Genomic DNA, 14,895 nt, shown 5'->3' on the forward strand with positions numbered 1-14,895 from the left:
GCCTTGGCGCAACGGTAAACGTTGTTGTCGTGTGACCAAGAGGTCACGGGTTCGAGTCTTAGCAGCGGCTTCTTGCCAAATAAATTGGCAGGGGAAGGCTTGCCCCAGTACACCCTTGTGGTGGGACCCCTCCCCGGACCCTCACTCAGCGGGGACGCGTAGTGCGATCGAGCCGTCCTTTTATTCTTAATAAGGATAAGACCCATTAAAATCCGTACAAATAGTTTAATTTTAATTTCAATCTAAATAAATAAAACCCGGTGTTAAGACCATTTTTTAGTGTTTGCTTATTGAGATATGTTATTTTTTTTTTAGTTTTTTTATCAGTTAGATTTGCCTGTGCACTTTAGAACTTTTTTCGACCTTAGTACCCTTTCAAGATTGATACAAGTGTAAGGCATCTTTTAAGGCCTCCCAATTGTAGATCATAGATCTATAAATATATTACAGTTCTTTTTTGTATGAATGTTTTCTGAAGCGAAATTACGATATAACAAAAATTATGAATCATCAACTTTAGAATGCTTCAACAAAACATAGTGAAATTAATGAAGGTATCAATGTGAAGCAAGCGGAAGAACCCTTAATACATGGCTCATACGACGTGTATTACAGTTCTTTTTTGTATGAATATTTTCTGAAGCGAAATTACGATATAACAAAAATTATGAATCATCAACTTTAGAATGCTTCAACAAAACATAGTGAAATTAATGAAGGTATCAATATGAAGCAAGCGGAAGAACCCTTAATACATGGCTCATACGACGTGTGAGGTCAGCCACATGTCATATGAGCAAGTTGTCATCCAGGAAATAGGGCGAGGAAGATCACCCAACTTTATTTCTAATTTCTGTAATATTATACATAAAAAGTACCATAAATGCAATTAACCTAAGTCACAAGAGTTAAAGACCAAATTTAGTCTTAAAATTTTAACCGAAGTATAGATTTGATCTTAATGTGTGTGAAGTGATGTAAATTTAACTACAATATTTTCAAGCAAAATCAATTTTAATCTTACATTATCGAAAATTAGAAACACTGATTTGACTATTATTCAGAAACGGACGCAGCCTGGCGCCGGAGCTGCGTGGGGGCTAAGTTCTTAGAAATTAGTCACCCTAGGTTAATTAAGTCCAGCCCAGCCTATTTGGTTGGACTAGGTTTTTTTTCTAATTTGCCCAGACTCAAAACGACATTGTTTTCGCCTGGGGCAAATTGAAAAAATAAAAGAGATCAGGAGATCTCTGATCTCTTTTATTTTTTCAAATCTGACCAAAACCAAAACGACGTCGTTTTGTATCTGGGCAATTTGAAAAATAAAAAGGGATTGGGATCCATTCTCCTTCCCAGCTAGGGGTGAGCAAAATAACCCGTAACCGATTACCAAACTGATAACCGAACCGATGTTTTAGTTTGGTTCGGTTATTTTATCATTCTGGTTCGGTTCGGTTTTACTTTTGGCTTAGTTTGGTAATTGGTTATCGGTTCGGTTACTGAAAAAATATATCGGTATAACCGATAACCGAACCGAACTTATTATATAAATATAAAAAATATAATTATATTTTTACAAAGTATAAATAACTTATAAAATATAAAATTCAACCCCTAAAAAATATACTTTTATCTTTATATATATAAATTTTGGTTCATTAGTCTTTAATTTCTTCAATTGTAACTTTTATACAAAACATTATTTGAAAATCAATTAAACAAAAATTAAATATTATGAGTTTTCGGTTATTTGGTCGGTAATCGAACCGAACCGAAAATTTTCGGTTAAATGAATTTCGGTTACCAATCTTATTCGGTTCGGTTGTGAAAATAGCACCAACTTCGGTTCGGTTAACCGAAAATTTGATTCGGTTAGTAACCGAACCGAACCGATGCTCACCCCTATTCCCAGCTCTCTTCTATTTTGAGAGAGCTGTACGCCCACCTCCTCTCCCCATTTCTTTTAATTTTACTTCTCCCCCTCATCTACTCCTTCAATTTCCGGCCGGCCACCATCTCCTCCTTCAATTTCCGCCGCCGGCCACAACCACAACAAGGTAAGTTCTCTTGTGTTTTTTTTAAAATTAAAATTAGGTTTATTTTTTTTAGGGTTTTTAATTTGTGAAATTAATTAATTGAAACAGCATCATCAAACGCCAGAACCATTTGGAAACTATTCACTAATTAAATAACAAATATTAGAATTTTTAACCAATTGATAAAATAGAATCTTTTCTTTTGTTAACCATTCACTAATCGTATCTCCTGCTTTCTTTACCCATTCTCTGCTTCCTATTTTCTAGGGTTTATCTCCACCCACTCCACTCCATCGCCACCTCCACCTCGCACACTGCCACCTCCACCTCGCACCGCCACCTCGCACACCGCCGTTTGTATCTCCAGTCATTCCACTTCTCACGGCGCCGGAAACAGGGAGCGGCTTCTGCACCGCCGCCTCCACCTCCTCCACCTCTTCTGCACAAAATCTAAACTCGGGTAAGTTTTCTAAACTCTGAAATTTTATATTTAAAGTTCTAAACTCTGTGTTTGTTGCTTTTTAATTTTTGTCCTGGTTAGTAGAAAGTTTGTCTGTTTGAAATGGTTTCTTCTGTTTGACATTCATATATTCATAGACATTCAAATTTTCCAGAGCACATGTGATATTATTTTAAAGGTTTTGTAATGGAATTATGAATATGCTACATTTCAACTTTTAGGTGATTTAGAATTTATTAAATTGATAATTCCAGAGCACATGTGATATTACTTTAAAGGTTTTGTAATGGAATTATGAAATTATGAATATGGTGCATTTCAATTTTTAGGTGATTTAGAATTTACTATAATTGATAATTTTGTACTAAATGGGTAAATAGGGATTCTCCATACCCGCGGTTTCCCCTTGGCGCGGGGACGGGGAATCCCCGTTTAGGCGAGACGGGGATGGGAAACCAGATCCCCGCCCCGCCCCGTTTACATCCCTAGTTCTAGCTTCTAAATGAGTCAAATTGTGTGCATCTACATAAAAACCCTAATAATAACCCATCAAATTTCTTTGTTTTCTCACGCCACTGGCCTCCTCTCCTTTTAATTTCTCACCAGGCAAGCGTCGGCAACCATGAAGGTTTTTGATATCAACGGGAACGCCCTTTCTCTCGCTCTCTTTGTCGATGTCACCAACTCCAAGTAACTACTCTTTGCTTTCTTTTTCTAGTGTAAATTACACAGAGCATTTTCCAATTTTCTGTAAATTGTGCATTCAGTTGAGTCTGTGAATGTGAATGGCCTGTTGAGAATATTGTCCATTTTTCATACACTTCAAATTGGCAATAAATGTTCACAGCAAACCCATTTTTGAACATCTTTTATGCTCATTTTATGGAAACAACTTGTTTCTTCTTTTTATAGTTCCTTTTTATTCTACTCCAACCAGTAGATGCAAAGTGTTTAATCAGACATAGAAAACAATTATTAGTAGCTATTTTGAAAGGAAAATCAATTAACATCTAGCAACAGCTCAACCAAATAAGCATTTAATCTCCTAATTCCCACGAATTGAATTATTAACTTACTTTTTATTGCAATTAAATTGTGTTGAGGGAATGGTTTGAGGAGATATTTGAAGAAGTTCTAAATATAGTTTTTTTCTTGCTCTTACAAACAATTAAAAAGCAGCAAATGTGTTTCAGAAGGGCAGAAAGCAGTTGGTCTACCTATAGAGAGACATAGTTAACACTATCACTCATTCATCATACATATAATTCTTAACTTAAATACCAAAGCCACAGGTAAAGAAGCCCTCTCTATCACACTCAAAAGCTGCACAGTTAGTCCATAGCATACTTCTGGGTCCAGCCCCTTGCTCTTGCCTTGTATTTGCTTCTATCAGTTTTGCTATTATGCTTTGTTATAGTTTAAGATATGACATTTCAAGTGAAGTTTTCTTTTGTAGTGTAATATAAGAGAATATGGATATTGATAGTTAAGGTGGATAGTTGCTATCAGGCAGAATTTTGTTAAGTAGTAGATTTTGAAAATTTTATGCTCATTTCTGGTTTGATTTACATAAAAAAAACTATGCAGTTTAGGTTTGTGGCAAGTGACCGGCTTTATACCAGAAGATGTGCTTTTTAGAGGCTTTTGAAAACTGGTTCTGTGTTCCAGAAACCATAGCTTGAATATCAGTTTGTATTTTATCTTTGGAATTTTAGTTTGAATATATTCTTTTGGTGATCTTTTACAAACTGGTTCTGAATTCCAGAAACCATAGCTTATCGTATACATATATTTAGAACGAAATTTTTATATGATAATTAAATCTGTTAGTAATAGTTTTAAACAGAAAAAAAAATGACTAAAATTTCCCTTATTTACTATTAGGAAAAAATCTGTATTTGCAAATGGATGAAACCTCAAACCCGTATCTGCAAACTTTTAAATCATGGGGATATCATTTCAAATTCGCAAAATCACAAGGTTTAATTTTGTACTTATCTCTAAAACCTATGCATACCATAATGCAGTTTGCATCTCTTTTTTCCATATATTACAAAGCGAATTTGGTTGTATGGTATGTATGGTGCCTAGAGAAAAGTTAATATGGAAAGCCTGAGTTTATGTTCTGTTTACAGCTTTACATATGTACTGTGTTCCGGCTGAGGTTAGAAATGGTTTACAGTATATTTCACTAGTTATCAAATAAAAGTGGCTGGTGCTAATCTGCTAGAAAATCCTTCTAGAGGAGCTTGTCTGTGATCTTAGACTTTTTACATGCTTTGCTACTTTGCAGGGAACTACTAGATTCCATGCAAGCAGGGACGTTAGAACCAGAAGTTGCATTTCTTAATGCTTCGCTTGTATGTTTCCTTTTTGACATAATTTACTGAATCCATTTATTTTTTGCTTTACATTTGATGTCATTCTGATGCTTTCCTATTATCTATTGTGTAGATCCCAGACGTATTCCCTGTTCTAGCTTCTGCGCATAAGACACTTATAGCCAAGTCTCGGGATTCATTGATAACAAGGACACTGCATTCTGAGCTTGTTTATAACTACTCAGGATCTAAACACGTAACAACCTTTCACTATCTTTCAAATGTTCAAAAATATTGATTTTGTATATCAATTAGGTTTCATCATCATAAAATGAATAATTTTATCATGTGACTCATTCTAGATTACAGAATCCTTGAAAAGATGTGGAATCTCGGAAAGCTCTACATATGTCCTGGCCGCTCGTTTCAATGCTTCTTTAGATGATGTGAGTTTTTTCATATATATACAAATGTCGTGACATAATTTCAATTTCATTGTTAATTCAAAGGTGTTGGCTTATCTGTGGTTAAAATGATATTGTGCTTTGCAATTAGATGAAAGCTGTGGAGAAACTAGTCCACGGTACAGAAATTGATTTGGAGGAGTTAGAAGGAAGAGCGAATCAAGCTCAAATACTGAAGGTTGGTTGTGTAGCAATCATTTCCATGATGTGGTTTGTATCTTAATATTGCTTCTATCTATTGATGAGATCAACATTTGAAAATTTTCAGCACTACAAAATTTCTGGCCCAGAAGCAGGGATATCCTCTCTTGCAGATGCTATTACATGCCGTATAGCTTCCCGTGACGCATTATGAGAAGGAACAACTGTCATGCGACTGTATATCTTATTTATTTGTTGTAGACTTATTATATCCAGATAAAGACCTTTATTTTATGCTTGAACAATTCTTTTCAGATCGTATAACAATTCAAGTTCTGATTTATGACCCTGAATTAAAGGTTTTCATTATTGATTTGCAGAAATTTTCTTGAGTTGAGATCTCTGTTTTCTAGGATATGGGACTTGGGAGTGGAGAATCTTAACAGAGCATCTATTTTGGTTCAGCAAGTTGTTATTGCAGCTGTAGCTGATAGCATTCCTTGAAGGTATAATATTATTTTAAATGTTTCATGTTTTTTGTAATATATTCTTTTAGGTCTAATACATCCTTAGCCTACAAACTTGTCCCAGAAAAGTCTAGTGACCCCTCCGACTTTGAGAACAAGTGATTAGCCTTTTGAAATGATTAACCCCCTTAGTTCTACGTGGCACAACAAGTGGAGCTTTAGAAAAATTGAAACATATATCACTTTAAGCAAGTTTAATGAGTTAATCAGTCGTTTTCAAAGTTCAGGGGGCAATCAATTTTTACGGCCAGCCTGAAGTGGCTGTGAATTAACATTTTAGAAACAAATAACTCTGCACGAGTCTCTGAATGAAATTCATAAATGTTAAAACATTGGAAATAAATGTTTACGTTCGAAAACATCCAAGATACTTCCTTCGTTTGTTTCCAGTTGATTGGTAATTTGCTGCGATTTCCTCTACCTCAGATTTTTTACCTCTTTTTGATTGTATACTTGCTTTCTTCTCTTCTGCAGCCTTTTGAATTCGTGCCATTTTGTTCTTCTTTTTCTCTACATATTCAGCCTTCCTCCTTTGCAATTTTTCCTATATCATCATCATACACTATAGATATCAATACCATTTATTGTTGTCTGACCGATGCATGATAACAAAAGTTACCAGATAAAGTACATCTCCTAACCATGGGTCTTGACGTAAAGTTTCTTGAATTTTACATTTTGTAACATCAAATCAACAAAAATCCGTGAAAAGAGTTAACAATATGATGAGCTCGACAAGTTTGATTACATCATTGAATCTCTTTTAATTAGTGTCAAATATCGTTTTTACCTTCAAGAATTGAAGATTAGGGACAATAATATTAGGTGTGCTATTGTTCAGAATGTAATTAATTACCTCGTATGTCTTCATCGGTGACTCTGCAAACGTTGTATTGATAGTCTCCCTTGCTTCGACGACTGAGAGCTTTCTTTGAGCCCTGTTTAACAATAGCATTTTTTCAATCTATGATTCAAAAATCCAGCAGAAATGAAAGACAATATTAATGTAATTCTTACTCGTTCTCCACCTTAGCCTTTACACCTTCTTGCCATCCTTTAACTGAAGCGCTTTTGTGCTCGACAAACCATACTAAAAAGAAATATATGTAGAAATTTTATTAAAAAAAATTATGAGAAGATTATTATTGAGGAATGGTAATTAAATAGCTACTTAACAAAGTTCATCAAAAGAAAACAATGAAACAGTTATAAACGAAGTCAAGTAAATAAGAAAGAAGAAAGATGATTTCGACTTGGTCTTGTAGACTTCTGTTTATTTGTTACTTAGATTTTCATTCATAGTTTTAACTATTTTTACTGGTTAGCATGTTTCAACTATTTTTTACTGGTTTTCTAACCTTCCATTAATTAATTCCGGCAATTATATATTTCCTTTATTTTAATTAAAATATTCTAGTCTGTGCCAAGCTGTATTATTATCATTCTGAGAAATAAATAACATTTTCTTTGTTTGGAAGAATAACATCTTTTTTTTTTCATGGGCGTTATTTGACAAATTATAGAGTAATAAAAGAATTTTTCTTTGACAATTTAGTTAACTAGGAATGAGATTAATGGCACACAAAATCTCAAAAAAAAAAAAAATAAAATAAAATGAAATAGATAAATAAAATAAAAATCTCATTAAAAATTAATGGGTTTAAGGTGTAAAAATACACCTAATGTTTTGGGTCATGAGCAATTTTATCCCTAACGTCTAAAATGGTGCAATTTAGAATCCAAGAATGATTTTACTCCTAATGTTATAAATTGGATCATTTTTAGACACTATGATAAAATATAGGTATTTTTGTTTCTTATTCTGCACAAATTGCATAACAATTTGTTCTAAAAACAAGATTTCATGTTTTTTTATAATTGAATAATAAAATTAGAGATTAATATTTATAATTTGTAAATTTTTTGAATTTTTTTTTATCTAATTCGTACAAAAAGACTTTATATTTTTTATTTTATTTTAAAAAGATCACTGAAGTTCATTTTGTTTCAACGTAAGTCATTAAATTTTGCCTTTTATTTTAATTAAAATTTGTAACAATTCAGATAGATAGAAAAAATTATTTGAAAAAATTACTTTTATCTAACCACATTTATTTAGGAGAAGAAAGGAACTGTATTTATGACACATCAACAAACATAATATGAATATGTAACCTGTCACTTTTATTTAAAGATTTATATTATAATTACTTTTTTTATCTAACTACATTCTGTTTGAAGATTTATATTATTGTGATGGATTACTTTTATCTAAGCACATTTGGGGGTCTGTAGTTAGCATACTTTGTCATATAATTTTTCGTAAAATTTAGCCCTTAATTGGCAGTTTTGAAATACAATTTAACATTAACGAGTCTTTTAAGGATTGTATCAGTCGGTTCGGTCGGTTTAACCATAAACCGGCCATACATCCGGTTTGATTACTAATATTTTAGGTTAATATCATTAATCCATTAAGAAATCGGAGTTAACCAGTAAAACGGTATCAAATCGGTGAATCGGATTGACTTCTGTTAATTGAGCTAGTGGATAAACATTATGATTTTTTTTTTTACAAATGTAAACATTAAACATAATTGGTAATTTATACTATACATTTTCAGTTTTACTTTTTTTAATATATCATTTCATCAGATAGAAAGTATAAATACATCACGAAAAATTAGAAGGAATAAAACCTTGCAACCATACATGCTACAAGACCCACAAGTAGAAGAAAAAAAAAAAGACTACAAAAAGCAATAAAAACCATAAACGGTATAACTAACATACATAAATCATGAGCTTACTTTGTCAAAAACAAAGTAAGCATAGAAGGCACCCATAAATTATATATATCTTGTCATACAAATCCCATTGAAAAACTGCGGTAATTCATTCTTCATCATTTAGGCTTTTCTGGACATTCAGATTTGAGTTATTTCTTTTGTTGGAACAACGTAGATCTATCGGTCTACGGACAAGATGAAACTTTTCCGCTATTACTAAAATGTGTATATATATAATTTACTTCAACTTTATATTGTGTTAAGTCCTAAATTATGAATGATTTGTGTTAATTAATTTCAACTTTTAATATTTATGTTGTGTTAAATTAAGGATTTGGTTTTTTTTTCCTTTTCCAAAAATCAAAAAGTATTTGTTTTTGGTTTTGTAAATTTTCTTATTGTTTTTTTTATTTTTATTTTTTATATTATGTTTAATTAAATAAGATTTTATTATATATATAATATATTTATAACATCATCCGGTTGAATAATTCCGGTTCAACCGATTGAATCATCGAACTATTGATTTAGTTATCATGATTGTTTGATGTTCGGTCTGGTTTTTAAAAATTGCTTTTAACAGGCATGCCACATTATTAGAACAATTGTAAGTCAATTGTCCCTTAAAAAAATTTAGACGTTTTATATGTGTGATGTAGTGATAGAGAATCTATAAATTTTTTATTTTGAACTGTAAAACATACCATTCCAGACAAATAATCGCTATGTTAACTGAGTTTTATTTTCACATTTATCTAATTTTGCAACCAAGAGTGAAGAGTTTAGTGTGATAAAAAAATAAAAGATCAAATACTTATAATGTATTAAAATGAAATATCATGGGCTTAATATGCTAAAATCGGAATGATTGGAGCTATTAAAAAGCTTTTTGTCCTTTTTAAAAGGCGAATTTACACGAAAATTCAAAATTTAAAACTCATCTATAATTTTGTGAATGAATATTGTGAATTATATCAAGTTTGACGGTTAACAATTTCCACCACCGTTTTAGCAACTAAATCACTTCGAGAAATTGACATTTTATAATATACTAATTAAATTACCAATATATTGATAAAAAAAATTAAATTATCAAAATTAAATAAACAATAAATATCTATCATATTTATGAATTTCATGCAAACAACCCTTTTTAAAATGTATATGATCATTAACTATCTTGAACTACTGTTAATTTTATTTTTTAACACATCATCAACTCCGTGAAGTTGTCCATAAAAGTATATTAACTCCCTGAATTTTGTTAGTGTCTCACCAGCTATCTAAACTTGTTTATTTTTTATCACCACATTCCTAAACTTGTCCATAAAAAATAGATTAGCTCCCTGAACTTGCAAGTGTCTCACCAGCTCCCTAAACTTGTTTATTCCGTTATAACTAAATACAAAAATCATAATATTAACTCTCGATTCCCATCCATTCAATCTTTCAAACCTGTAACACTAACTCTTATAATAGGTTGAAATAACTCTTATAATAGATTGAAATAACTCTTATAATAGGTTGAAAGGTAGGAGAAGCGAAAAAATTACCTCTCAAATAGATGAAGACGTATTTTTAGAATTTAGATTTAATAAGTATTTGTATTTAGTTGTTACAGAATGAACAAGTTTAGGGAGTTGGTGAGACACTTGCAAAGTTTAGAGAGCTAATCTACTTTTATGGATAAGTTTAGGCAGCTTGTGATACGAAATAAACAAGTTTAAGAAGTTGGTGAGTTACAAAGTTCAGAGAGCTGGTAATGTATTAAGTTTTTTTTTTTTTTTTTGTTAATTCAATATATAATATTAATTAACTATTAATTAGCTATGTTTTCCTTATTTAAAAGTTTGTCGGTGATTATGGATGGACATTATCTTAGAAAAAGTTAATTTAGCTAATCTAGCAAAAGGACCACAGAATTAATATGTTTTAGTCACGTTGGCGTAATTCCTTTTAAGGCAGAAACATTGTTGTTGTATACTCAATCTGATTACGAATGATTATTGTTACATAATAGAGAGATTAGCTCTTATCACAATCACATTAAAATATTCACTTGGTTCCACCATCAACGGATATAAATTCAAACTATTATGATATGAGAAAACAAAAATATTTATATTTTATAGAAGATTAATTTTCCCAAAATGATTATGAATTGTAGATAACACCTGAAAACAAGTAATTAATGGAGGAAATGATTAGAAGCATTTAGATCTTCCTGTTAAATAGAGGATTTCTCATATATATTTTGTCATGCCTGATTCTATTATTTGATTTATGAAATGAAGTTACAATACACATATCTAAAATGTGAATTGGAGATTCTCCAAATCCAAAAGCTTAATATAAAAACTCAAATTAATTGATACAAAAATGGGATAAGGTACCAAAATAGCTTTATGGTTTTTGGAAAATTATTAATTTAGGCTCCACGTAGAAAAATAGGACCAATATAGCTTAACGTTTAAAAAATGTATCAATTTAGGACTCAAGAACGGATTGGAAATGTCGTTTTTATTACTTCGTTAAGTTCTGATTTCTACCTCCACGTACAATTGATTGAAATTAATCGAGTAATATCAATGTCGTTCCGTTATCGATGTCTAAATTAGTATATTTTTTACACATTAAACCTATATTGATGTTATTTTATACTAAACCTATATTGATGTTATTTTATACGTAGAACCGAAATTGGTCCTTTAAAAAAACAAAATTTAGAAAACCAAAGGTGCACAGATGTCTCAAAAAACAAAGCTTCTGCACATGCATAATTTCAATGGCTTCCACGCCATGTATTGTAGTATTCACTCAAAAACAAAACCAGTTCCCATTTCAAAAACCCAAAATCAATTAATTCTTCCAAAAACATATATATGCTGCTTGTTTCTACAAAAACATGGGCACTTTTCCCACCGATTCGCCCATTGTATACTCCTTTTATATATATATAGATTAAATTCCACTTTTACATACCATTAAACTTTTACTAATTTTTCTAATTATTTTCCTTCCTCACGATTTCAATTGTTTTTTTTTTCTCTTAATTTTGGTAGCTGTAATTAGTTAATTATAGAATAAATTAATGGATATTTTTATTCCGGAAGATTACGTAATACGGCGAAGAATGGAAAAAAAGGCAGCTGCAGTCGCCGGAAAAGCATCAGATGATGACGATGAGTCAAGAAAGAGAAGCAATTGGGGGAAAAAGGTCAACCGGAAACCAGCTCTTAGAGTAGAAAAGGAGTTGATGGTAAATACTTATACAGCTGAGCTCAGTGAGAATTTAGTCTTTAGCTGTTTATCAGCATAACTTAGTTTACTCTTGATTTTGTTACAACATTTAAATGTATGACAAGTGTACTTTTATCCGCCCTTCAGTACTTTTCGTTTTGTTCCATGTAGCTCCTGCTAAAATTCGTATAGATTGATTCTATGTAGTATTATTTCTATGTTTGAAGGTGGATGAGATGGTTAAGAATTCATGCTTATATACTCAAGAGATCATATGGACTCTTTATTTTGATAACACTTTTGAATTCATTTTTATTATGTCTTTACCGTTAAAAAAATTAATTTTTTATTTGTGAGACTTAAATAACTTAGTTTTAAAATTAAATTTTAATTTATGAAAAATATAAAAAATAAAAAATAAAAATGGTAAGAATGTTATAATTTTTTAGAAGAAAATTAAATATGTTTACTATTTTCACGTTGGACACTTTTAATATTTATTCGAACACACCGTCCGACACTTTTAATGTTTACCAAAAAGACGATGTGTTTGCTAAAGCATTAAAGGTATCGAACATGAAAAGAGTAAACATATTTAATTTTCTATTAGTTCAATGTTAGTTTCTAAATTTTTACTGTTTTAACGCGTTGGAGGCTAAATTTTTTTTATCCAGTCCTAACGGCATGGACTTTGAAAATTTGCCCTTAACCTCCACGGTTAAAATTAGCCCCCCAAGTCTAAATTTCTGGCTCCGGCACTGCCTCCTAATGCTATTTTCGTGGTTTACTATCAATTTTGTTATACATCCACTATCCACGTTTTTTGGCTCCAACTTTGTAAAATTAATTAGGGGAGATAATGAGAGTAAACTAGGAAGTTATGAGACATAAATATTAAAAAATTTAGCTATAAATAGGACCTTAAATCATCATTCCAAACTCCAACCAACTCAAAAAAAGAATACTCAACTCTTTCTCTAAAATTGATCTTTGAAATTTCTTTGTTCCAAGCAATTAAGTTTCGTTTTAAAACTTTAGTCTTTATCGTTAAGCCTTTAATCTCATTCCCAAAGTCTTCAATTTGTTTGAAATCAATTTTCTATCAATCCATTACTATCATCTTCTCCAAAAATTACAAACTTCCTTCAATGAAAATTTCAAGTTTCGAAGATACATTCGACCTGTATTCACTCTCATCATCCACAACAATTGTTATTCATAGATACAATATTAATTTCGGCTCCAAACGATGACGAATTGTTAATCATTTATAGCTTCAAGTTTGTCATTTTCAATTTCAGATTTGTCCATAATTTCATTTATATACAATTAAATTACGATTAATTCATGTTGAACGTATTTGTCCATGAAATTTCAAATCCTTGTGTTGATTTAATTTTTTCGTAGTGTCATTATCTGAACTAGAAAAACCTTCTATAGTGAAACTAGTTACCCAAGAAGATTTTTATTTTTAATCCTTGAATCCTACGTCCAATCGCTTTGTTTTCTAGAAGTTAAGTTTAATGCGCATTTTATAATCCAAAACCAATAAAATTAAAGTCTACCATTTTTTATAATACCACTTAGCTCAAGATGACTTTGTATATAATGGGGCCATTCATTCAGGCACCGAAAAATCACCCTTTAAAATGTTCTATTCGAAGATTCCAACAATACCCTCGACATTGTTAGCATACCGAAAGGGGGATAAGGTTAGCATTCTCGCTCAAAAGCTAACTCATGAGTTCCAACAAATGCATGATGAAGTGAAAGATGAGCTTGAAGAGCGGAATACAAGCTTGAAGGCCAAGATTGATGAGCACCAAAAGGATGTTCAGTCAGAAGTCGGGGATGAAGTCATGGTATATCTGAGTAAGGAGCACCTAACTAGTGCTCCGGGTAGCAAACTTCAACCGAGGAAGTACGGTCCCTACAAAATTACCAAGAGAGTCAACACGAATGCCTACTGCATAACACTACCGACTTGGTTGGGAAAGACGCCTCCCTCATTCAATGTGCGTGACTTGAGCCCTTACAAGCTGGGTGCGCCTCTCAAGTAAACCACACAAGACTTGGGGTCCAACGCCTTTCGGAAAGGAGAGAATGACGGGGGCATCAAAGTGAAGAAATGTGAAGAACCCCTGGAATAGGGCTCATATGACGTGTGAGAACAACATGTCGTGTGAGCAAGTGCAGTAGTAAAAAAAACATGGCAAAAAACGTCACACGACGTGTGACCGTAGCCACGCGGCGTGTGAAATTTCATTGAGTTTCTATTTTTTTTTCCGAAAGAATTGTCACTCTTGCAACACCTCGTCAGGACTACTAAAGCTTCAGCCCATACATTGTCCCTTGAGCCACACGACCTGTGGAATTACTTCAACAGTAAATTCTGTCATTTCTGTACATGTTCTATTTACTATTTTGCCACTATCTATTTACTGTATCCATTCTACTCCTAATGCCGTAAGTGATGTTAGTAGTGTATTGAGTAGCATTATGTCAGTTCTATTCTAGGGTTAAGGAAGTATAAAAGCCTCCCATTTTTATAAAGGATGTTATTAATCAAATATATTTTCTTCTATTTTGTAGGCTAGGTTTCAAACTTTTGAGATTATTTCATTCTAATTTAGTTAGAGAAGGATTTTTTTTTTGTTATTTTAAGATTAAAACTATCAACATCGTTACCATCTGTATCAGCTAAAAGCGGCCATCAGTATTACAAAGACAAATTCTATTTTTTTTTATTACTTATTATTGCTAGCTAGATAATTACAATTGATATTGAAAGTTAGGAAAGAGTAATTACGTTGCAAACAAAAGAATACAACTATATTTCCGTACACATTTATATGTTTGTTTGTTTGTTTTGGCATTAAGCCTATTTTTCTTGTACAACATGACAATAACTTGAGTT

The 14,895-nt window shown here is 31.8% G+C and overlaps 1 protein-coding gene across 4 annotated transcripts; it reads left to right on the forward strand.

The window, feature by feature from the left end:
- Positions 1-1,932: 1,932 nt before the first annotated feature.
- LOC136210765 (uncharacterized) lies at positions 1,933-12,129 on the forward strand. Of its 4 annotated transcripts, XR_010678193.1 has the most exons (10): positions 1,933-2,057; positions 2,304-2,496; positions 3,103-3,186; positions 4,790-4,856; positions 4,951-5,073; positions 5,180-5,263; positions 5,373-5,459; positions 5,550-5,659; positions 5,836-5,928; positions 11,852-12,129. XR_010678193.1 is itself a non-coding variant. In XM_066002162.1 (9 exons), the coding sequence occupies exons 3-8, from the start codon at positions 3,119-3,121 to the stop codon at positions 5,634-5,636; spliced, it is 516 nt and encodes a 171-aa protein (XP_065858234.1). In that variant the 5' UTR covers positions 1,933-2,057; positions 2,304-2,496; positions 3,103-3,118; the 3' UTR covers positions 5,637-5,659; positions 5,803-6,084. The 4 variants fall into 4 exon arrangements, 2 of the variants coding, with proteins under 2 accessions (XP_065858234.1, XP_065858235.1); XR_010678192.1 differs by having other exon boundaries at positions 5,550-5,928; XM_066002162.1 differs by lacking the exon at positions 11,852-12,129 and having other exon boundaries at positions 5,803-6,084.
- Positions 12,130-14,895: the final 2,766 nt, after the last annotated feature.

The sequence above is a fragment of the Euphorbia lathyris genome, chromosome 1 (genome assembly GCF_963576675.1).
Source record: "Euphorbia lathyris chromosome 1, ddEupLath1.1, whole genome shotgun sequence".
NCBI classification, from domain to species: domain Eukaryota; kingdom Viridiplantae; phylum Streptophyta; class Magnoliopsida; order Malpighiales; family Euphorbiaceae; genus Euphorbia; species Euphorbia lathyris.